The sequence below is a fragment of the Ornithorhynchus anatinus genome, chromosome 3 (assembly GCF_004115215.2).
Source record: "Ornithorhynchus anatinus isolate Pmale09 chromosome 3, mOrnAna1.pri.v4, whole genome shotgun sequence".
Classification (NCBI taxonomy): domain Eukaryota; kingdom Metazoa; phylum Chordata; class Mammalia; order Monotremata; family Ornithorhynchidae; genus Ornithorhynchus; species Ornithorhynchus anatinus.
The window spans coordinates 13,476,655-13,502,164 of record NC_041730.1 but is presented as its reverse complement, the minus strand read 5'-3'; the positions used below and the strand labels follow the sequence as shown (position 1 = coordinate 13,502,164).

General features: G+C 42.2%; 1 protein-coding gene across 7 annotated transcripts in view; it reads right to left on the bottom strand.

The window, feature by feature from the left end:
* Nucleotides 1–206: 206 nt before the first annotated feature.
* ZNF143 (zinc finger protein 143) overlaps nt 207–25,510 on the bottom strand; it is a 49,210-nt gene continuing 23,906 nt past the window's right edge. For 3 of the 7 annotated variants that reach the window (XM_029060718.2, XM_029060721.2, XM_029060719.2), the window contains 9 exons: nt 22,393–22,512; nt 21,071–21,146; nt 19,913–20,038; nt 13,433–13,612; nt 12,733–12,960; nt 9,617–9,765; nt 7,801–7,962; nt 5,610–5,756; nt 207–1,257 (listed from right to left, as the gene is read on the bottom strand). In XM_029060718.2, the coding sequence (XP_028916551.1) occupies nt 1,174–1,257; nt 5,610–5,756; nt 7,801–7,962; nt 9,617–9,765; nt 12,733–12,960; nt 13,433–13,612; nt 19,913–20,038; nt 21,071–21,146; nt 22,393–22,512 (1,272 nt within the window). In that variant the 3' untranslated portion in view covers nt 207–1,173. Of the gene's footprint in view, nt 1,258–5,609; nt 5,757–7,800; nt 7,963–8,231; nt 8,349–9,616; nt 9,766–12,732; nt 12,961–13,432; nt 13,613–19,912; nt 20,039–21,070; nt 21,147–22,392; nt 22,513–25,510 lie in introns of those variants that run through there. The other 4 variants (XM_029060723.2, XM_029060724.2, XM_029060722.2 and 1 more) reach the window with 4 other exon arrangements.

The window sequence follows — 25,510 nt, the reverse complement described above, 5'->3', positions numbered from 1 at the left end:
CAATAAATAAGGGTTCTTTCATTATCCACCTTGAAATGAAATGTAGCCATAACATATCATAGTGAAACGAATAGTGGAGTAGTACTAAATTAAAAAATAGCCTCATTGATTCAAAATGATTTGCTCAAATCCTATTTTAGTATGTTGGTGGAAAACTTCAAATAATCGTTGTGAAGAGTCATCAATAAATGCTTTCTTATCATGGCTCTTTATATTTCAATTTTATTAGAATGAAAAAAGTTAAGTTAACATTTCTTAAACTACTGCTATAATCAAGAATAAACTATATGGTAAATAAACTTTGGAACAGTGCATAATATATACCGAGCAAGAAATAAATAACTCATAGTAACCTCAATAAGAAGTATTTAACATCACAGTATTTCTGTCTTCTTAGACAATATGCTGTGGACATATTTTACTTTACCATCTTTTGAAAAGAAAAACAACCAAATTATTTTCTTAAAGTGAAATCTTAATGGAAATTGAAGCCTTACATGTAACTTTCTGAATGTTAAACAACCAAAGCTTCTCTCTCTCTCTTGACCATAATCCAATGCAAAGATAATACAGTTAATGCTTCCAGCTTGAACAGTCGTTATTTACACAGTAAGTGGAGGGGTAGGGAGGAAGAACAATAGGTAAGAGAAACTGTAAACTTTTCAAATGGATGAGACAACATGAGACAAATCAAAATTTAAAAGTGTACAACAAAACCGAAAATGTGGAGACTTTGTTATTTAGGAAAATGCTAAAAAGGCTTCATATCCTTGGTTTCCGTGCCCCTTTCTGGAATGATGATTGTTATGACCTTTTTAAACCCTTGAAGTTTTAGGTAAAGCCTTTTATTTTCCACCTTAAGTTAAAAATTAATTCTGGTATTTCTACCGCTGGGTTTGTTTTGTAGGTAGACTCCAGAACTCTGTCAGCTGATAAAAGAATAACGTCCAAATTTTCTATACAATTCTAATTTTGTATTCTGGTATGCACAATGGATCAGGTTGGAAATCTATTCCAAGAGTAATGTACACAAAAGCATCAAGCGTAAAATGTTCTCCACTCTTGCATAAAAATGTGTACTGAGAATCAATGAAAGGGAACTTCAAAGTTTTCAGGTACTGGCATGGACCTCTGCTTTCTGAAGATAAAATAGTTGATGCTCTGTTTTGTCCATTAGTCATCCATTCCTGGAGTTTCCCCCTGCTGTATCCTGGAGGCTATTCTGATGGCTTCTTCTAATGACTGCTGTTCTCCAAGCTGAAACAAGAACATGTGTCCACAACAAATGGCATTTTGATTTGACAGCCCAAAAAAACCCAGTGGAAGTAATTAGTGAATTACAGAAAATATTCACAAAATTTTAATCCTCAAATTTGTTGCATTTTTGAGGTACAGGGAAGCAGTGACCTAGTGGAAAGAGCAGGAGTGTGGAAGTCAGAAGGACTTGGGTTCTAATCCCAGCACCTCCACTTGTCTGGTGTGTGACCTTAGGCAAGTCACTGAACTTTGTGGCTCAGAGGAAAGAGCACGGGCTTGGGAGTCGGAGGTCATTGGTTCGAATCCCAGCTCTGCCACTTGTCAGCTGTGTGACTGTGGGCAAGTCACTTAACTTCTCTGGGCCTCAGTTACCTCATCTGTAAAATGGGGATTAAGACTGTGAGCCTCATGTGGGACAACATGATTTCCCTGTTATCTCCCCCAGTGCAGTGCTCTGCATATAGTAAGTGCTTAACAAATACCAACATTATTATTATTATTCTCTGTGCCTCAGTTACCTCATCTGCATAATGGGGGATAAAGAGCCCCTTATGGGACATGGACTGTATCCAACATGAGCAGTTAGTACAGTGTATGTACATAGTAAGTGCTTAACAAATATTATTTTTAAAAAGTCAGGGGATCTGAGTTCTAATTCGGTCTGTCTCTTGCCTATTATGTAACACTGGGCAAGTCACTTCACTTCCCTGTGCTTCAGGCTCCTCATCCACCAAATGGGAAATAAGTACCTATTTTTCCTCCCCTCTAGACTGAGAGCCCCATGTGGGACAGCAGCTGTATTTTTTTCAATGGTATTTGTTAAGTGCTTAAAATGTGCCAGGCACTGTACTAAGCACTGGGGTAGATACAAGCTAATCAGATTGGACACAGTTCATGTTCCACCTGGGCTCACTGTCTTAGTCCCCATTTTACAGATGAGGTAACTGAAGACCAGAAAAGTTGAGTGATTTGCCCAAGGTCACAGAGCAGAGCGCAGGATTAGAACCTAGTGCTTTCTGACTCCCAGGCCAATACCCTATCCACTAGGCCATGCTGTATTTGACCTAATTATTTGGTATCTACCCCAGTGCTTTAATACAGTGCGTGGCATATAGTAAGTGCTAACAAATGCTGCAATTATTATTGCAAGGAATTAAGATAATCCAATCAATCAATCATATTGGGTGCTTACCTTGTGCGGGGCACTTTTTCTAAGCACTTGAGAGAATATAACATACTATATACACAATGACAACTAAACACTAGAAGAGCACATTTAGCTACTTGATAAAATGTCTTCAAACTCAGCCCCCCCACAAAAGCCCATCATTCTTCATTTTGGTAGTTATTCAAAGATCAAAAAGATGAAGTACTCAAGATGTCAGGTGAGCTTAACCAATGACAAACTCCAACAAGCGAAAATAAATTGCTAAACTTTTTCCTGGGACATATTTGAACCTCGTTTTCTTGAGAGGTGTAAGATGACTTTTGTTTGCATCAGTCTGTGGCTGACACTCCCATTCCCACACCCATTTTCTTGGAGAACTCATTTGCTCCCATGGCTTCAATTACCATCTCTATGAGGATGATTCCCCACATCTACATCTCCAACCCTGATCTCTCTCCTCCTCTGCAGTCTCCCATTTCCTCCTGCCTTCAGGACATCTGTATTTGGATGTTCCCCCTAAACCTCAATCTTAACAAGTCCAGATCAGAACTGCTCATTTCCCCTCCAAATCCTGTTCCCTGCTGAATTTCCCATCACTGTAGGCATCACCACCCTCCTCCCTGTCTTACAAGCCCCTAACCTTAACATTACTCTCCACTAAACCCTCACTTTCTCTACTTCCTCTCCCCTCTGCATTGCCCTTGCACTTGGATTTGAACCCTTTATTCAACCCACCCTCAGCCTCACAGCACTTCTGTACATAACCGTAATGTATTTTAATGTCTATTCCCCCACTGGGGATGCCTGATGGGAATCATCCATATAGAGATGGAAGTTGAAGCCATGGGAGCAAATGGGTTCTCCAAGGGACTGAGTATAGATGGAGAAAAGGAGACCCAGGACTGAACCTTGAGTGACTCCCACAGTTAAGGTGTGGGAGGCAGTCAGTCATATTTATTGAGCGCTTACTGTGTGCAGAGCACTTTACTAAGCACTTGGGAGAGTACCATATAACAGACACATTCCCTGCCCACAGAAGTTTACAGTTTACAGTCTAGTGTGGGGAAACATAAATTAAATAAATGACAGATATGTACATAAGTGCTGTGGGTCCAGGAGGGAGCATGAATGAATGCAGGGAGCAAGTCGAGGCGATGCAGAAGGGAGTGGGAAAAGAGGAGCCACCAGAGAAATAGTAGGAGAATGTGGGACAAGGACTGTCTCCAACCTGATTAGCTTGTATTTACTTTAGCGCTTAGTACACTGCCTGGAACATAGTAAAGCACTTAACAAATACCATAAAAAATAAATACTCTTACTGCTACTCTGAGTTTTGAAGCCAGAGTGCTTGAGGGGTGATGTAGGACCTTGGGGGGGTGAGGGGGCTATGGATTTTCTCAAGTGGGGCCTAGCGTAAGGAACACTGGCCTGGAATCAAGAATTCTTTCAACAGTGTGGACTAACTCCTTCCAGAAAAACTGCCAAACCTTGGCTTTACTAACACTGTCTTCTGATTCTCCTCTCTCTTTTGCCACTCATTCTTATTCTCTTTCACTGGCTCCTCTTCTGCCTCCCACACTCTAATTGGGGGGGGGGGGTGTCCCTCAAGACTCAGTTCTGGGTCTCCATCTAGCCTCCAACTCTACCCACACCCAAGTCACCCAAGTCAAGTTGAGTGACTTGCCCAAGGTTATACAGCAGACAAGTTGGGGAGCCGGGATTAGAGCCAGGTCCTCTGACTCCCAGGCCCATACTCTGTCCACTAGACCAATGTCTTCAAGACATCTCTACTCCTCATCCTATCCAAACTCTGTCCTCTCCCAGACTTTCCCAAAACTGCTGACAATCAATCAATGGTATTTATTCATTCATTTAATCGTATTATTGAGCACTGCGTGCAGCGCATGCAGAGCACTGTACTAAACTCTTGGGAGAGTATAATACAACAGAGTAGGTAGACATGATTCCTGCCCACAAAGGAGATATCATCCCTGTTTCACAAGCCCATAACCTTGGCATTATCCTTGACTCATCTCTCTCCTTCATCCCTCATTTTCAGCCTGTCACCAAATTAGGGCGATTTTGCCCTTGTAACATCTCTATAATCTGCCCTTTTCTCTCTATCCAAACTGCTACTTCACTTATCCAAGCACTTATCATAGCCTACCTTGACTGCTGCAGCAGTCTCCTTGCTGAATTTCCTGCCTCCTGTTGCTCCCCTCTCCATACTTCACTCTGCTGCTCAGATCATTACACATCCTCCCCACTCTTCAAAAACCTTTAATACTAGCTTGCATTTCCCAAGCTCTTAGAACAGTGCTTGGCACATAGCAAGTGCTTAATAAATACCATGATTATGAATTATCATCATTAATAATAGGTGCAGGAACCTACTTGGAACTGACACTCTGGAAACCATACTACAAATTCGGCACTTCTTCCTCTCCCTTCACCGGAGGACATCCCCAAATGAGGAATGAACACCACAAGATACACATTCTTTTCAGGAAATTCAGAGCTGAACGTGTGGCTTTACATTATTAAGGTGATATGTGCTTGTGAGTGTGTGTGTGTGTGTGTGTGTGTGTAAACAAAGTCCAAAGATCTAATTGACTTAGTTGGGAAATTGCTAGTCCCGTTATCTGGAAAGCAGGGGCTCCTTTAGCTGGCTCTCCTTTATATTATGGTTGACTACACGGGGCTGATTAGATGGGTGGAGTGCCACGATTGTTAGTAACTTCGGGGCCCAGAATCCCTCCCATCTGTTCTATCATTGTCCAGAAATTCTAATGTAGCTGAGCTCACCAGAACAGCAGATAATTCTTTTCTAAAGAATGGCTGAGACTTTACGGTGGTAACAGCCTGTTCAAATTTGATATGTTCATGATAACCCACCCCAGGATCTGAGAAGCTTTTGCCTCATGGAGGGACAAATTCTCATTTTCTCTGGCAGTAGGTGCGGGGCAGTCCAGAATCTAGCTCATCCGTATTAGGTTTTGTTCACTTTTTCCAGGGGCAGTATTGTTTACTTAGGGATCTCTCTCCCCAGACCAATTTCTGCAGTCTTATTAGCTGATGGCCATTAACAGCCTTTAGGAGGGACCTGTGGGCACAGCCCTGAACTATGCTCTTGGGAGGCTTAGATCATAGCGTGCCGCAGGAATTTTGAATATATTACACTTACCTGCACAGCAATTTGAGTGCCATTGGACGTTGCTAATAACGTAACAGGTCTGGTTTCTGTTGTCACTAAGTGATGTCCGTGGGGCTGATGGCCCATTTCTGATGAAGCTGTATGGAATGCTGCTAAATCCTGAGCCACTATAGCAACCTTATCAGCAAAAAAAATAAAAAAGAAAAACCATATGTATGTGTGTCCATATACAGATATATATGTAAATATATACATAAATATATAAAGTCTTAAAGCTTTCCCTGTACTTACAGCATTTTTGACAGAAGTTATTAAAAGTGACAAATTTATCTACCGGAATAATATTGGACCCTAATGTCCACTGATTCCCAAATTTGGTTGTAAGAAAACTTCTTTTGTTCCACATCAGACATGGTTTTTCTTTGACCAAGGGAAGGAAAAACTGCAATTAGGCTATGGATGAAAGGGGATGACCACTTCCTAACTAAAGGTAACTGATTTTATCTCTTTTTTTATGCCAGAAGCAGGATTTTCTTATCCATCACATCTAAGCAGAAACAAAATTTCACAAGCATTCATCCTAGTAGTTACATAAAAGAGAACAAAAACAGGGGTATTAGAAAAGAAAATGGGAAAAAAAATCACCCAACCAAGAAAAAAAATTGCCTTCTGCAAGAAGGAAGGAAGGACAGAGGTTTTCTGCAGTGGAAAGTGCTAGAAGAAACTTGAAAGATTTGCTACCCTAATATACAAAGTATTTTTCAAGATCCAAAAGGTAGAATACTGAATTCCACCTGAAATTTGACTAACAACAAACTGAGACCTATTGAAGTGTACTTGTATAAAAGCTTAATAAACAGCTATAATTTGGGCTGTGAGTACACTCTAAAAACAGTATAATTAGAAAATGCTAAGCTCACAGTACTGATCGTAAAAGAAATGTCAAGCACAGTTGGTTTTTCCAAATGCCCGTTAAAGTTACGTTGAGTCCCCAAGGTCAACAGAAATGGTTCCTTAGAGTATCCCTGGAGGTGGGGGTTTTATTTTCATTCGTCTTGGTTCTTTATTTCTGAGTCCTAAATAAAAATATATTCTTGGGCTATTTTAGAAGGGGAATTAGAGTCCTATGAGATCCTGACTGCACCGATGTGGTAGTCACTTTTACTGGTGACTCAGAGGTCAACTGCCTGAGGGGTGAGAGGGGAAGGAGAAACCAGCAGGAGGTATGAGGGATAGGACTCAGATAACCACACATAATCATTCAGACAGAAGAGCTCGGGGAGGATCCAAGTAAGCAGCAGTGTCCTAGTGGAAAGAGCAGAGGCCTGGGTGTCGGAAGGTCATGGGTTCTAATCCTGCTCCGCCACTTGTCTGCTGTGTGAACTCGAGTAAGTCACTTTACTTCTCTGGGCCTCAGATACCTCATCTGTCAAATGGGGATTGAGACTAGGAGCCCCACCTGGGGCAGGGACTGAGTCCAACTCGATTTGCTCGTATCCTCCCCAGCGTTTAGTACAGTGCCTGGCACATGGTAAGTGCTTAACAAATACCATCATCATCATCATCACTATTATTCATTGCAGCAGGAGGTGGTAAGAGAAAAGGTAGCAGCCAAGGCAATTGCTGCTGGCTGCCTGCCCAGAGTCCCTGCTGCGGATGCCCAACCCGGGGTCTGCAGGAAGCCCACCCTGTGGTTGGCGGAGGCTGGTAGTCCTGGGAGCTAATGACGGGACTAGGTTTGGCTGCTGCTGCAGCTCTCTTGTCATCCCTACAGTGGCCTCAAAAGAATCTCTTGCCCTCCCCTCCAGTCTTCTGAGGAGAAGCAGGTCCAGGGGACCCAATTTGTGATGGGTTTTTGGTGATAGGTGTCTTAGAAATAGGTGTAAGTGGCCTGCCTGAGCTAATGCTATGTGCTACATCCCACCTCTGGGCTTATTTGCACTAGTTATATTTATGTATGCAGACTCAACAAATGTTGGTTTAGTTCACCAGTCAAACAAAAATCACCATTGTCTGAAGTTCTCTGCCTTTGCCTGGGTGGGTAGTCTTTGGTTTATCTGTTTGTTTTAGTTTGTTTGATGTCTTATCTTCATACCTCTCTGTCCCCTGATTCTAATTTTACTGCATCTCACACTGGATTGCCTTTGGTCACCCATAATCACCGAGTGAAATGAATGTATTTGTTGAGCCTTGTTTATGCACATTTGGAAAAGACATTTACCTGCTGCCCTTCTGTACCCTCTGCAGTAACCATGGCTACAGAGTGTGTTCCTGCTGAAGAGATGACTGCATCATGAGCAGGCACTGTGATAGTGGTGCCATCCTGTGTTACCATGGTGATAGTATTACCTAGAGCCTGCATGTCAGCCTGAGAGATGTTGACCTGAAATGCAACCCATTTTAAAGATTAGCGTGAGGTTTCCCAAAGACTTTCCCTAAAGACTGTTACTGATTCTTTGGTGGAAAAACTGGGACTAAACCGCTTAGCTTTTGAAGTTGCAAGAATTCTTATTCAGCCGCTAGACAACTGGTCAAGTGCCCTGATGACCTAGAAGTGCTAATGCCCCTCCAGGAAGCATGCCCTACTGAGGAAGAAAGCAATCACAATCTGGTCCTGGTTTTTATAATTTTAAATGCATTAAAGATGCTCACCGGCACTTAGAAACATTTAGGTGTAGAGAGTCTCTGAAGCTGCTTCACAGTTCCACTTGACTAACTCTGACTCCATCGCATCCAGAGTCACCCTCTCTCCATGTGGAGCCCACAAGGCTAAGCAAAGGGCCATGAAAAAAAAATTCTGTTTAAGGAATGTGTTGTTCATTTGAAACCAATTCCAGCAATGGTGGAAAATATTTTAAAAATAAATAAATAAAAAATGAATGTCCTCCAGGAAAGCCGTTAAGTTACCCAAGCCTGGGATTTCACAATTGAACAATCTGTTAGAGCAAAAAACATTAGGAGGGAATGATCCTTTTGGAGTCAGGAGAGCAGAGATGGAAAAAAGAGGACTGACGGTTAGAAGTCAATAGTTCGTTACTTAAGTAGTAAGAAAGGAGTAAGGGGAAAAGCTTGATCCTGAGGAGGTTTGGGGTTCTCCTGGATAGGAATTTGACTGCTACAAGCTTTTCCAACTCCTACTTTACACAAAGTCACTGAGGTATTCAGTGCTTTTATAGATCACTCAAGAAAGAGGGTTTTCAAGGGCTAGAGGAAAGAGCTGTAGCTTGGAGGGAGAAGACTGTGACAGAAGGAGAGGTGCCTGGAGAGGGCTGACCTGGGGTGTCATGGGACTGAAAGAGCAGGAAGGCCGGAGAACCCACCAGCCTTCCGGTCATTCCTTTCCCCACGCTTTTCCAGGTCAGCTCTTGACCCCGCCCTTCAGAAGGCACTTGGTAGTTAGTGGGAACATCTGAAATAGACATCCACAAAGAGACCAACTTTCCACTGCGTGTGTGACGGCCAAAGAGCTATGGGTTTTAGTGGGAGATGGGGACTAGGGAGGGGGAAGGTTTCAGAAAATTAACAGGCCAGAAAGCCGCCATTTTGGGCCTTCTGAACCCCATCTGGAAACTCTCAGGTCTTGTTATCAGAGCTGTGGGCTGAACAAGTCTGGGAGTCCAGTTCTAAGAGCCAACCCATTTCCCATAAGGAGTGGGAGACCTAACATCACTCTTTGACTTCTTTAAGAGAGTATGTGGGGGCATTTCTATGCACACATGGGTATTTTGGCAAACACAACTGGTTGCAGCTCTAGTCTCAGGTGGGCAATATTCTGGAGTGGTGACATCCTAAAATGGTGGCCTCGGATGATGCTTTTTGTGTTCTGAAATAAGAAGAGGACCCAACATTCCCACAGAACTGTAATGTGCAGCTTCCGTTACAGAGCTGAGGGATCAAAGCCATAGCTTCCCTACCCTTAAACCTCTAGGCCGACACAACTAGGACACCTGGAGCATAGTCGTGAGTTTCCTTCTGGTTCCCTTCAGTAATTTCAACCAGGACTCTCGTTGGGCTTTCACACAAGGGCAGGTACTTACATGCTGAGTCCCATCCTGGGAGATGAGTGCCACTTGCTGGCCTAATCCTGACTGAGCCACTGCAGCCACCTGGGCAGAAACCACATCTTCCCCTTCAACCCCTGTAACGTAGGCTATCTGTGGCCCTTTCAGGACGTCTTCACCTTGACCTGTTTAAACAAATACCATTTTAAAGGTAAAAACCCAATACGCCCAGACAAATTAAAAGGCAATCAAAATAAAGCCAGAAAGATGTGCCTTTTTGAGAATGATGCCGTGGGTTCACCTGCACAAAAAAATATTAATGGTAGCATAAAATACAAATCATGGGAAATTGAACAAAAATAGTGACAGGGCCCCCTGTGATTTTTCTCACTAAACATTAACTCCTATATTTGATTGGTCAGTAAATACAATCCAAGTAATTATTCATTAACAAATACATATATAGACCTTTCTTCAAAAATAAAGAATGACACCATTGTGTAAGGGCTGGTGTAATGGTATGTTATCTTTGCTTAGTTTAATCATTTCTTAAAACGGATCCCCCGACCCAGTCTTTATTTAAGTACCATTAAGAACTCTGCAATCTGAAAGCCTTTATTGTGGCTATGTCCCAGAGTCAACATTATTGGGCCATTTGGACTAGATGGATTTTCACCCCCCTTTCCCCATCTACCTTCAGTGAAAGACAGAAATAGCATGACTGAGCTCTTTAAGATGTTAGAAAGATAAATGAATTTGTATTCTCATTTTTAAAAGTGATTCTCTACAGAAAGGGTAGGGGAATCTGTACAGAGTTCAAATAGGAGACAGAAGGTTTGAAATTAGGAAGGTAAACCCATGGATACTTTAGCTCCGCTCCAACAGCCCAAATTTGATGGTTCCAAAGACTAGTGTCAGAAATCTGATTGCCTTGAGGTGGGGAAAAATTTATCAACCCCCTTCCATTCTGCATTGTGTTACAGGCACCATTTCACGGAAGCCTATCCAAGTCCACCTAATAATCACAACAACAATACCTGTGGTTTTTAAGTGCTTACTATGTGCCACACACTGGGCTAAGTGCTGAGGTAGATACTGGTGATCGTCAACTTTTGCACTTAATAACTAGTGAACCACCATGAAATAATTTCAATAATCAATTTCCAGGAGTCTCAAGTAGCAGTAGGGAATGAAAGCGTGTTCAACTAAACAGCACGTTGCAGAGAATTCTTAAATCTGACGGAGGGCTCCCTCCATCTTAGCTATGTTAGCCCAATTTTTTTAATCTCTATTTTTTCATTTTTCTTCTAAATCTTCCACAACTTTTTACAATTTAATAGTCAAAAAATGTGCTTTCGCTTGATTTTCAAATGTATTTTGCCTTTCACTGGGGTCTAAGTGCCTTTCATTTTCAAGGAACTATCTGTCTTCGTTTCCTTTTTCTTTGGAACCGACAACTATGAATTCCAAATTTTATAGAACTACAGACGCTAATGAAATCATACGGACTTTACTGAAGATAACATCATTTGTTAATTAAGATTGTTTCTGAGAATTTGCTCTTAGGGAACAGCTATGATTTGACCTTAGATCTCATCACGAACACCTCTTTTGGAGGTGGGAAGTTACATAGGCTGGTGGACCACTTACCAAACCTCCTACACCTGTGAAGACCACACACAGCTCCTCCATGGGTCACTGGGAAGATTGGGAGAGGGTGGGGTGTTTGAGACCCAGAAGCCCAGTGACAACGAGAAGCAGCATGGTGTAGGGGTCCCGAGAGCCAGAAGATCATGGGTTCTAATTCCAGCTCTGCCACTTGACTGCTGTGTGATCTTGGGCAAGTCACTTAACTTCTCTGAGCCTCAGTTATCTCACATGTAAAATGGGGATTGAGACTGTGAGCCCCACGGGGGATGGGGACTGCTTCCAACCCGATTTGCTTGTAACCACCCCAGCGCTTAGTATGATGCCTGATACATAGTAAGTGCTTAACAAATACCAAAATTATTTATGATTATTATTAATAATAATAACAACTTCAATCTTGTAGGAGGCACAGTTAGCAATATCTGTGCACTGTGGCCAAACTCCCGCTCTGGACCATTCCCCAGACTCTAAGCTCGTTGTGGGCTGGGAATGTATCTGTTTATTGCTCTACTGTACTCCAAACACTAAGTACAGTGTTCTGCACACAGTAGGTGCACAATAAATACAAGTGAATGAATGAATCCCATGAAGGCCCAAAGGCTCAGCAGTTTGGACCCACCATGAGTGAACCTACAGCTGCTTCAACCACCCCCCACTGTGTTATAATCCCTGCACTGCCATGTACTGGCTGTGTGGCCTTGAGAAAGCCACTTTACTTCTCTATGCCTCAGTTTTCTCACTTGTAAAATGGGGATTCAGTACTTGTTTTGCCCCACTGTGAGCCCTACATGGGACGGGGACTGCATCCAGCCTGATTAGTTTGTATCTGCCCCATGCTTAGTACGGTGTTTGGCACATAGTAAGCGCCTAACCTAACCCTCATTATTATTAGTGATCAGCTGCCTCTAGTCTGCGAGGGAGTGTGAATCACTCTATATCTCAGATCCAGTTTTCAGGCCCTATTTTGTCCACTCCTGACTGGTACTAACAGTTAGACATGAGTGCTCGAATGAGAGGCCCAACATTTTATTCACTTACCAAGGCCTTTAAATGACACTTTATTGGATTTATTGAGCACTTACAATGTGCAGAGCACTCTATTAAGCACTTAGGTAAATACTGAAGAGTCGGTCAACATGATTCGTGCCCTCAAGGGGCTACAACCTAGTAACTTTATTTGCAAGGTTGAATTTTCTTGGGATGGGTTTACTCTTTCCCAATCACCTTCCTCTATTACTCTATTATCAGTCTTGAAATACTGCCATGCCCATTTGAAAAGACCACCCATGCTTAAATTAATCTTTAAATAAGATTTCTGAGTGCATTAAAGACTTCAAGAACAAAATATTACCTGCTGCATTATTTTACCTCTGTTTTACCTCTAACTACTGCTGTTTTTAATGAACATTAAGCATGTCGTGTATTGAAAAATATTTGATTCACATCTGCAGGCCCTTAATCTGCCAGGACTCAAAGACAAACTCATTGAACTGAAAACTAACCTGGTGGAGGTTCAAAGAAGGCTTCCTGTTCTTCTTCGATTGGTTCTGTGTCATTGTGTGCCGTCTTTTTGTGCATAGCTAATGTAGAGATCTGCTTATACGTTTTCCCACAGTGATTGCAATTGTAGGGTTTTGAATGAGTGTGAACCACGTGGTGTTTGTACAAACTGGAGTATTCTGTGAAACGTTTGTCACACCCAGGGACTGTACAAACATATGGCTTTTCCCCTATTTGGAAACACAAACAACACAAAAACAGACCACACAAGATTACAAAGCTGAACTGGCCACAGTATTCCTACAGTCCTCCTAGAAAAAAGATAGAGTCATTCAGGGCTTTAGGGGCAAGGAAAAGTTTTTCCTCCCTGGGTCCTTATCCCCTTGTCCTTAAAAAAAACTAGATCTATCTATGCCCCTATATAACTGACATCTCATCTAATTTAAATCCTAGTTTTGGTCTACCTTTCCTATAACTGGACATCTCTGAGACTGTTACTATTCATTTTTTCAAGTAGTAATGAATAATCTCTAAGCCCTAACCATAAAGCATGAAAAAAAAAGCAAGATCAAGAGGAGGAAAATGAGAGTATTAAAAGAAAAAGAAGTTTCAGTAACCCAACTGTGTGAACTCCCCATTTGCCTATCCTGATCATTTGTGCCCAGGACACCAAAAATCAACTGCTGAACCGTGGTGAGTCACCTGTGTGTATCCTCACGTGATTCTTATAATTCGTCGCACTGGCAAATGCTCTTCCACATCCTGGTTCCGTGCAGTAGTAGGGCCTTTCTCCCGTGTGTGTCCTGATATGAACTTTTCTGATATTTGAAGTTGTGAACGACCGACCGCAGCCTTCATAGGGACACTTAAAGGGCCTTTCACCTGAAACGCAGGATGGAAGAAAAGTAAAGAGACCCATACGAGCCAAAAAGATTAGATTTGGTTTCCGTCTAGGATTGTGTCGAAGGATGCAGGTTTCCTTCTGAATGCTAAGCCCCAGGAGTGCTGGTGAATGCCAGGGACCCAGAAATATAATGGAGAGTTTAGACAGAAGCTCTTCTCTAGACTCTCAGCTCGTTATGGGCAGGAAACTTGTCTGCTAATTCTGTTGTACTGTGCTCTCCCAAGTGCTTCATACAGTGCTCTGCACATAGTAAGCGCTCAATAAATACCACTATTTATTGCTTCTTTTCTTTCTGGGAATGGATGCTATTCTCTGGCCTCAACCAGAGAGAACCAAGAGGGATGCTTGGGCATCAGAAGCAAGGAGGAAGGAAACACGGAAAGATCTTCCTCAGAGAAGAGGGCCTCCAAAATGGAGATTGGCTCAATATTACCAAGAAAGAGAAGAGTAGCCTGTCAAGAAGTCAAGGTTACCTAGGGAGGGATAGCTTCAGCAGGAATGGAAGTCAGTCAGTCATACCTACTGAGCACTTACTGTGTGCAGAGCACTGTACTAAGTGCTCGGGAAAGGACAGTGTAACAATAGAACACATCACCTGCCCACAGTGAGCTTGTAGCCCCAAAGTGAAATTTGCTTGTTTTGAGAGGGGAACCAAAAGGAGAAGCCTAAATTTCTGGCCAACTAGGGAAGCTCTACTGCACATGATGAGGTAAGGAGGAAAAGAGAAGGAAAATCCCAAGTCAGTCTGAAATGCTCATGTGCTAATGCAAGAATCCCAGGCAATAGGAGGAGAAGCTTTGATGTAATTATACTGAGCTGTGGTGGGAGAGAGCGCTCAGGATTAGGAGTGTTGGATTAGAAGGTTAGAAGCAAAGGGAAAAAAGAGGTGGGGTTACTTTTTACATCAAAAATTTATCTATGCTCCCAGTAAACAAGAGGAAAGTCAATAGGGGAAAAGAGACCACAAATAGAGTGACATCATTTTAAGAATCTATTAAACCAGAAGGAGAAGACAAATGATGCTGTCCTTAGTTTACCAAGGAAACTTCAAGGTGGAGATAGATTTTGCCCAGATAAGTGCTGTAAAAAAATAGTTCAGTGAGCTCCAGCGTATCCAACAGACTCTCAGATTACCCTGGAGTCTGTTTCTCAGAACAGAAAGTTGAAGGAATAAACACATTGGGCGGCTTTCTTGATTCGATTCTTACTACCAGGGAAAAATAAGTTGAGAATCTGATGGTGGATGGATTTTTTGGAAGAAGCGTTCCTAGCGTGATCATTTTCAAGATCCTAAGGAAAGGGAGAAATAGGCAAGATAAAGCACACCCTAAAAAACTTAAGTCACCAGTAGGGAGGCTTTGATGGAAATAAAGTCTAAGGAACAATGTGATTTTGGCTCTGCCACTTGTCTACTGTGTGACCTGGGGCAAGTCACTTCACTTCTCTGTGCCTCAGTTACCTCATTTGTAAATGGGATTAAGGTTGTGAGCCCCCATGTGGGACATGCACTGTATGCAACCTGATTAGTTTAGTATAGTGCCTTACACAAAGTAAGCTCTTAACTAATACCATTTTTTTAAAAAAAGGAATCCAAGAAGGCTGATTGTTTTTCAATCCAACAGTTCCATGGGCAATGAAACAATGCCCCACAGGGCATCAAGCACACCAGGAGTAATAAACAATTAAGTTTTCCTAACCCAGAATTTACAAGGAAGGGCAAGTGGGAAACTACAAATAGCTTAAGTCAGGCCAGATCACCGAAGAAATAGAGTACAGTTCTCGAGAAGCAGGATTAGAAAAGCTAAAACCAGAAGAGGAAAGCAGCTAGTAAGAGACATAAAAAACTATTCATTTATACAGGGAAAAGAGGAAGCAGAGAGAAAAAGCAGCCATTTTAGAGTCACGAAGGGAAAACTGATACAGCAGACTGTAAGAAGACAGAGACTTAATTTTTCCTTCCCTGTCTCCCTTTCAAAATTATCCACTGTGATTAGTAGGAAGGACCCTTAGAAAATCCCAATATTACAGGACGGAAAGTCAAACTAGAAGAGAGAAAGAAAGAGCTACCACATAACTGAAAAACTAACTGTTTTCAAAACATCAGAGCCAATGACATGCATCCTAGGAAGCTTAAGGACTGAGTGAATGTTGAGACAGAATTAGCATATTGAGAACTCAAAGGGAAGAAAGGGGGAGTTCCTGAGAATCGGGTACCCAACTGGTTGAGGACTCAGAACCTAAGAGCAGTTGTTAATAGTTCAGTAGCTCAGTTCTTACATGGAGCACAGAGAAGCAGTCAATCACATTTATTGAGTGCTTACTACATGCAGAGCACTGTAATAATAATAATGGTATTTATTAATCACTTACTATGTGCTCGGCACTGTACTAACCGCTGGAGTGGGTACAGTTCCTGTCCCATGTAGGGCTCACAGTCTCAATTCACATTTTACAGATGAGGTAACTGAGGCACAGAGATAAAAAGCAACTTGCCCAAGGTCACACTGCAGACTGGTCTGTGCCTCAGTTTCCTCATATGTATAATGGGGAAAGGATACCATTCTCCTTCCCTCTTAGACTGTGAGCCCTATGTGAGACAGTCTCTTTCTGTTCTATCAAGTATCTACCCCAGTGCTTAGTATAGTGCTTGGCTCAGAAATATCTTAAAAAAGAACAATCACCTGCCCTGGATGGTTCAATTATTCACCTTCCTGGAGTGCTAGAGATGGCTGACGGTGAGAGCGAGGGTCAGTGAGAAGATTTCCTTAGAAGCGTAGAGCATGGGCTAGGGAAGGAAAGTGTGAAGAGGACAGAAAAGTAAGAAGGAGAGAGCCTTGAAGGTAATGGCCAGCTTTTACTTAATGTGGAGGGAAATGGGTAGCTATTGGAGGCTTTTTTAAGGGGGAAAGGGAGAGGAGAAAAATATAATTTCAGGAAGGTGTTCTGGGGTACAGAGTGTAGTATATACTGAAGAGGGGAGAGGTTAGAGCAAGGGATGCCAGGGAGGAGGCTGATATAGTAATCTAATCGAGAGATGAGGAGACCTTGAATCAGGGCTGGGAGCTAAAGGATAGAAAGAGAGGGGTGGAGCTGAGAATTATTGTTTCAAAACAACTGGGAAGATTTAGCGACAGACTGACTGAGAGAATTAAAAGATGAGGAGTCAGTGACAAAAGGCTGTGGGCTTCTGGGACGGGGAGGATGGTGGTGGTGGTGGGTAACACAGGGTGAGCGCTCGTTTAGAGTCTGTAAATTCGTTGTGGGCAGGGATCTTGTCTGCCAACTCTGTGGTCATGTACTCTCCCAAGTGCTTAGTACAGTGCTCTGATCATAGTTCAGGCATTCAATAAATACCACTGCTTGATTGAAGATAGGAAGGTTTATTCATTCATTCAATCATATTTGGATTCAAAAGGAAAGGTGAGGAGTTGAGTTTGAGACATGTTCGGTTTAAACTGCCAGCATACTATCTGGGCAGAGATATCTCGGAGGTAAATGGAAAGATGAGGGTGTGAAGCAGGAGAGAGATTGGGTCCGGTGAGGAAGACTTGGGTGCCATCTGTATAGCGGTGGTAGCTGAAGCTGTGTGAGCGGATAAATTCCCCCAAACTCCTTATTCTAAATGCTCATTCCATCTAATATCATCTGCCTCAGGCACAGGGACAATGAATTTCATTTTTCAATTCTAACAATATGGGTTCTAATCCTAGCTCTGCCACTTGACTGCTGTGTGATCATGGGCAAGAAATCTACCTTCTCTGTGCCTCTATTTCCCCATCTGTAAACAGGGATTTCATACCTGTTTCCTCTTCCCCTTAGACTGTGAGCCCAGTGTGGGATAGGGACTTTATCTAATTATACTATTGAATCTCCTGAGAAGCACTGATTCATTCATTTATTTGTATTTACTGAGCGCTTACTGTGTGCAGAGCACTGTATTCAGTGCTTGGAAGAGTACAAGAGTAGAGAAGCAGCGTGGCTTAGTGGAAGATGCATGGGCTTGAGAGTCAGAGGACATGGGTTCTAATTCTGACTCTGCCACTTGTCTGCTGTGTGAATTTGGGCAAGCCACTTCACTTCTCTGTGCCTCAGTTATCTGTAAAATGGAGATTAAGACTGTGAGCTCCATGTGGAACAACTTGATAACCTTCTATCTACCCCAGTGCCTAGAACAGTGCTTGGCACATAGTAAGCGCTTAACAAATGCCATTATTATTATGGAAGCAGTGTGACTTAGTGGAAAGAGCATGGGCTTGGGAGTTGGAGGTCATGGATTCTAATCCCAGCTCTGCCACATGTCAGCTGTGTGACTTTGGACAAGTCACTTAACTTCTCTGGGCCTCAGTTACCTCATCTGTAAAATGGGGATTAAAACTGTGAGCCCCATGTTGGACAACCTGATTACCTTGTATCTATCCCAGCGCTTAGAACAGTGCTTGGCACATAGTAAGCGCTTAACAAATACCATTATTATTATCACAATACAACAATGGACACATTCCCTGCCCACAATGAGCTTACAGTCTGTGGGGATGGTGGAGGGGAGACAGGCATTAATATAAATAAATGACCGATAGGTACATTAGCGCTTTGGGGCTGGGAGTGGGGAAAGAGCAAAGGGGGCAAGTCAGGGCAACGCAGAAGGGAGTGGGAGAAGAGGAAAGGGGGGTTTAGTTTGGGAAGGCCTCTTGGAGGAGAGCGCCTTCAATAAGGCTTTGAAGAAGGGTAGAGTAATTGTTGGATTTGAGGAGAGAGGGCATTCCAGGCCAGAGGCAGGATGTGGGCAAGAGGTCAGTGGCGAGACAGATGAGATCAAGGCACAGTGAGAAGCAGCATGGCCTGGTGGAAGGAGCACGGGCCTGAGAGTCAGACAACCTGGGTTCTGATCCCAGCTCCCCACTTACCTGCTGTATGACCTTGGGCAAGTCATTATTATTATCCATCATCCCAATGTTGCGCATAGTGCTCAGCACATGTAAGCACTTAAAATACCACTCTTATTAATAATAAAAACATCTAGCCCCACATCAAAATCATAATGATACTTAGTATATATTATCTTTAATACTGATGAGTAGCACATAAATACACAATTAGCTAAATTTTCCAATTTTTCAGCAGTGTACTAATAACATCATCTTTTAAGGAGCCACATCCAGGGACTCTGTCTTTTATTTATATTGTAGGTTCCCAGCACCTGGTAGAATGTTGTGCAATCAGTGACATTTATTGAACACATTCTAAGTTCAAAGCACTGTACTAAGCACTCGGCAAAGTACAAGGGAGCTAGTGGATGCCATCCCTGCCTACAAGGAATTCACAGTCTACAGGGGAAGACAGAGAGTAAAATAAATAACAGGTAGGGGAGGTAGTAGAGTATAAGGGTACGTATTTAAGCACTGTGGGGAACTTGGAAGATACTCAGCAGAAGTTGTTGATGCAGTGGAGTACAAAGGATAATGATTACGACGGCATTTCTGGTACCAAAAAAAAAAAAAATGCCCAGTGTAACTCTACAGGTGCCAAAAATGCAACCAGAACCTCATGAAATTTGAAACTCATCTCAGTTCTTCTACTTGGATTTGGTCCCCACCCTCAGCTCCCCAGAACTTTTACGTTAACAGCTATAATCTATTGATTTATATTAATGTCTGTCTCCCCCTCTGTAAACTTGTTATGGACATGGAACGTCTACTTACTCCATTATATTGTTACACTGTACTTTCTCAAATGCTTAATACAATGCTCCACACACAGTAGCACTCAATAAATACGACTGATTGATCGATTCATTAGGTCTTGGGAACACCACTGGAAAAAAAAAATAGCTTTGCACTCAGTGGATGGAGGGGAAGCAGTCAACTCTAATTCATCCTCCATCCAAGACTCCTGGGGTTATGATTTCCCTGATCCAGCAGAAGGGGGAAATCACCGCTGCCTTTGGCTAAGATAACACACTGTATTTAAAACATCTGAATGTGCAAAAGAGAGAGTGTTAAAGAGTGTCCTACAGAATCTTATCTTTCATCAGCAATTTCTGAAATTCCTTGAGCAGGGAAATGAGGCAGTTGCCTTATGTCATGGTTAACAAAGTGATAATGAGCAAATGAAAAAAAAAACCTCAGGAAGATAAGGGAGGGGACGCCTCAGGGAAAAGGTACCACACTTGAAAGAGGTGGGGAGGAGAGGGGTGTGGTGATGAAAAAATAAGCCAACCTTTTTGTCTGCAGGGCTCTAAGGGCTCAGCCTTATCCACCTGTCTGGATTGTTACAAGTACCTGTGTGAGTTCTGATATGTTTCTGTAGATCTCCTGATGTTTTGAAAGATTTAGTACAATTGTCTTCTGAACACCGATATGGCTTTTCTCCCGTGTGAGTCCGGACGTGGCTTTTTAATCCATAACCTTAAAGAAGAGTTTAAGAAAAATGTAAACATAAAGCACTTTTCTTCAAAATACGTAACATAATCATGGGGCTTTATAATATCTGCAGTAGCCGGATACAGTGGAAGCCCATCTCCTCGAAGAGGCCTTCCCAGACTAAGCTGGGAAGCAGCTGGGAAGCAGCAAGAGAAGCAGCGTGGCGCAGTGGAAAGAGCACGGGCTTTGGAGTCAGGGCTCGTGAGTTCGAATCCCAGCTCTGCCACTTGTCAGCTGTGTGACTGTGGGCAAGTCACTTAACTTCTCTGTGCCTCAGTTCCCTCATCTGTAAAATGGGGATGAAGACTGTGAGCCCCATGTGGGACAACCTCATTCCCCTGCGTCTACCCCAGCGCTTAGAACAGTGCTCTGCACAGAGTAAGCGCTTAACAAATACCAACATTATTATTAAGCTCCACTTTTCCTCAACTCCTACTCTATTTTGCTTCACACTGACTTGCTCCCTTAGCTCTTCCCCGCTCCCACAGCATTTATGTACCTATCTGTAATTGTATTTATTTGTATTGACGTCTGTCTCTCCCGCCCCTGGCTAGACTGAAGGCTAGTTGTGGGGCGGGAATGTCATTGTTTACTGTTGTGTTGCACTTTCCCAAGCGCTTAGTACAGTACTCTGTACACAGTAAGCGCTCAAATATGACTGAATGAGTGAATGGAAAAGAACGGGTCCTCAGTGTGTTAGATGGCATTCTCAACATTCAGAAGGAAGGAGCACTTCTTCAAAGAATTTATATTCTCCAAGAGAAGAAGATGCCATACATGAGGAGATGAAGCCACATTTTTTTTTTCTTTTGGGGGAGGAGAGGAAATGCCAACTAGAGAAGGGGCTGAAGAGTGCATTAAAAGAAGTGGGAAATAAGGGAAGGACACAAATTAGAGTATGGCAGAATGATATTCTCTGAGAGTCAATATTTTAAATCCCAATGCAAGAGAGGCAAGTTACCCATCAACCCCAGCCTGTCATAGTTGCCCCCAAAACGTTGAAGCACAAAATCTTACCTGTTGCAAATGCTTTCCCACAACCAGGATGTTCACATTGATAAGGTCTATCTCCTGTGTGGGACCTTTCATGTACCTGTTAAAAACACTGTTGTGAATGTCTCCCATTTGCATTTTTCAGTTTAAAAGGAAATCCGGTCTCAGAATCATTTTTACTCTTTTCCTCTTTCCATGAAAGTGTTCCCCTTTACATTTTAAAATAACAATAATTGAGACTTGAAGGAGTTCTGTTGTATTCTGTCATAGTCGACTGTTACGTTGTACTCTCCCACGAGCTTAGGACAGTGCTCTGCACATAGTAAGCACTCAATAAATATGATCGACTGATAAATGATTGACGGATTAAGTAAAAGAAATTGAAAACACCAATTTTGAAGCCCCTCTTTTCACAAAAGCACAAATGCTGAACCCCGACAATTCTCAACCCAAATCTACGAATGAGTAGCCACATTTATACTAGAAATTCAACGTTTTTCCTAAGTGCCTGGTAAGTAGTACCTGGCAGCAAGTCTTCTTTCATCCTGTATTAACAAATGGGAAGCAGCATGACCTAGTGGAAAAGCACAGGCCTGAGAGTCAGAGGACCTAGGTTCTAATTCCAGCTCCATCCCTTACCTGCTGAATAACCTTGGGCAAGTCGTTTGACTTCTCTGGGCCTCAGTTTCCTCATCTGTAAAATGGGGACTAAATACCTATTCTCCCTCCTACTTATTCTGCAAAGCCCTACGTGGGACAGGAACTGTGCCTGGCTCGATTATCCTGTATTTACCCCAGCGCTTAGGACAGTGCTTGGAGCTAAACAAATATCACTTCCACAATTATTGATCGTGGGGACCTTTTTACTGATGCTCTTTTCAATTGTTTTGCTGGTTTGGCACTGAACTGCAATGTATAAATAAGAAAGACTACACTGTTCTGCCGAAAGTCATCACTATGTCAACCAGATAAAGTTTCTTAGGCTACCAAAAGTACACAGTTAGATGCAACATTTTAAGGGCTGATATTTTCAAATGATAGCAATGCCTTATCATGAGCCCCTAAATAGAGTGTAATTGAAGAATGACCCCTCCAAAGCCTTCATATTAAAGCTAACAATGTAGATTCTAAAATGGTTTAAGAATGTAATTGCATAAATACTGAATTTCCTGGATAGTTCTATCAGCTTGACATTTCTTTTCCCGCTAAATTGTAAACTCGCTGTGGGCAGGGACTGTGTCTACCAACTCTGTTATACTGTACTCTCCCAAGTGCTTAGCACAGTGCTCTGCACATAGAAAGCACTCAATAAATACGATTGTTTGATGGATTGATTGAATAATCACCTTGAGGTGATGGGCTGTTGTATACAGTTTTCCACACCCATCATAATCACAGCGAAAAGCCTTCTCTCCACTCTGCTGGGATTTGGCAGGGACTCGGGTTCCGTGTCCTTGTAAAACAATCTGGGACGAAACAAACAGCATCATTTGAAAATCTTCCGTTTAAAAAGATAACCAGATAAATCAAGTTCGGTGATACGGGATTCCTCCGTCACACCCTCTGCTGCTCTGGGTAGTTGGGGAAAGGCAGAGAGGAGAAAAAGAAGCAAGTCTGATTTGCTGAGGTTAGAGGTCAGGGCAAACTCCAACAGCAGAAGTGTGTGTGGGGTGGGGAGAGTGAGAACTCTGAAGAGTCAGGAAACCCAAGAAAGGGGCCCTGAAGGGTTGAAAAAGGAGGGTCTAGGAAGGATGGCAGTTAGTAAGGGGAAAAAGGTAGAAAGAGGAGAGAAAGCTGACATTTAAAGTTCCTTGCAAATCCTTTGAGAACTTCAACTAGGTTTTAAAGTGAAGAGGAATGTGCTACTCTCAATTTAACTCATTCTACCACCTCATTTGATTTTAAGATTGTACCATTTATCAACCCCCTCTAATCTAAAGGAAAAGGAAGGCATCAAAAGTGTAAAAGGCGTTTGTTTAAAATTTATGAAGGACAGCTATAAATCCTAATGTGAGACAAGCAAATTTACATGGGAAATGAATGCCAGAATCAGGGGTAGAGAGCCTGCTAAATTGTCAGTAGGTCTTCCTGAACACTGGTGACTCATGAAAAGTCAGTGAACTCATGCAGTTCCTTCCTTAGAGTTTTATAAATTAAGTCAGGCAGATCAAAGTTAGCTAAACTGTTCCCTGCCTCCCTCTCTCTTCTTTGATCTGAAAGAGCCAGCTGGCAAAAAACTTCAATTGATTTGGCTACAATAGATTGGACATTCACTTATTAGTCGATCAATATTAATAAAACTCCTTATGTAATGTTTAGAAAATTAAAATACAGTGTGGTCGAGCTGATTGTTCTTGAAATTAGGTGATCCTTACTTCCACTCTTTAAAAAAAAAGGCCTTAATTAAAACATCCACTCTATGCCAAAGCATTGTGCTGAATGCTGTGATAGGCACAGGATTTGCACACAGATTGGGCACCACTGGTATTTTGCCTATGACCACCACTGAGCTTTTATCCAGCTTTTTACCTTTACCAATCAATCAATAGTATTTACCAATCAATCAATAGTATTTACTAAGCACCCACTATGTGCAGAACATGGTACTTAAGTATTTGGAAGAGTACACTAAAGTCAGTAGAGATGATCCCTGCCCTGAAAGAATCTTAAGTGACCATGAAGTGCTGGAGTGGCAGGAAAGGGGGAAATAGGGTGGTGAGATGAGAAATTAACTAGGAAAGCCCACCAGGAGAAGATGTGACTTCAAAGTCGCCTTGAATTGGGAAGATTAGTGGTCTGTGAAATTATAAATCTACTAGCAGAGAGAAACCTTTGCTTTGTCCCAAGTTCTGCCCTAGGCTCTCTGTTGCCAGTTCTAAAGGAAATGAATGAGTCAGAGGACCTGGGTTTTACTCCCGACTTTTACTCACTTCACTTCTCTGGGCCTCAGTTACTTCATCTGTAAAATGGGGATTAAGACTGTGTCCCCCTTGTGGGACAGGGACTGTGTCCAACCTGATAAGCTTGTATCTATCCCTCTGCTTAACACAGTGTCTGGCATGTAATAAGTGCTTAACAAATACCTTTTTTTTAAAAAAAAAAAAGATGTGAACTTCTACAATGAAGCTGTGATACACTCCCATTCCCCATATCTGTAATTTATTTTAATGTCTGCCTCCCTCTCTAGACTGTATGCTCCTTGTGGGCACTTCTCCCCTTCAAAGCTCTATTGAAGGCTTACCTGCTCCAGGAGGCATTCCCAGAATAAGTTCCCCATTTCCTCAGCTCCCCTCCTTCCCCCACCTCATCCTGACTCCCTTCCTTTGCTCTACCCCCCTCCCCACCCCACAGCACTTGTGAATATATGTACATATCGATAATTCTATTTATATTAATGTCTTTTTTATTTGTTCTGATGTGTATATATATCTCTAATTCTATTTATTTATATTGATGCCTGTTTACTTGTTTTGCTGTCTGTCTCCTCCCTTCTAGACTGTGAGCCCATTGTGGGCAGGGACTGTCTCTTTTTGTTGCTGAATTGTACTTTCCAAATGCTTAGTACAGTGCTCTGCACACAGTAAGTGCTCAATAAATATGTCTGAATGAATGAATGTAAGGATCGTGTCTACCAACTCTATCATATTATACTCTCCCAAGAGGGTAGTACAGTGCTCTGCACACAGTAAGCACTCAATAAATACAACTGTACAATTGATGGATTGTTTGGGATTCCAATCCTCTAGCTTCTCCCAGACCTTTACCCCTGGCAGGTGGACAGGTGGCAGGTGAGGGAAATTTCTAAATCTCTAAAGAGATTTGAGACTAAGTACGAAAGTCAGATCACCTTTAATTGTGAAGTCCATGAAAACACAAAATAACCAAATGAAAGACATAATCAGGTTATCCAAAGATTAAAATCTGCTGGCATTTTTACCTGATAGTCTTTATTAAAAGGTACTTAAGGACAAGACCACTGAAATCAGATCCATTAGAGTGTAAGCTCCTCATAGGTAGAATATATGTCTCCAGCTTCTGTTGTACTTTCCCAAACACTTAGCATAATGTACTGCCCAGAGTGGGCTCTCATTAAATGCCATTACTTCCACAGACAAAGCAGTGAATATCAGAATACTGTTTCCAAATACTTGGGAGCTACGTAACAGATAGGTTTTTTCCCCCACTCCTTACATGCCTTAACTGCTGCACCAACATTCTAGTTGGACCACATGAATCACGGAAATGTCCCTACAGCAAACATCACCCCAAAGGGAGGACGAATGAAATCTCAGTCAGATTCAAATGTCCCAAACGTATAAAGAATGTAACCGGAGAAAGAATCTCTTCAGATAATCGCTCTTCAAAAGACAGGAACTGGAAAAGCATGGAAAATAAGGCTAATATTTTGTCATAAAACAAAATATTTAGAAATGAGCTATTTTTTTTCTGAACATATATCCAGAT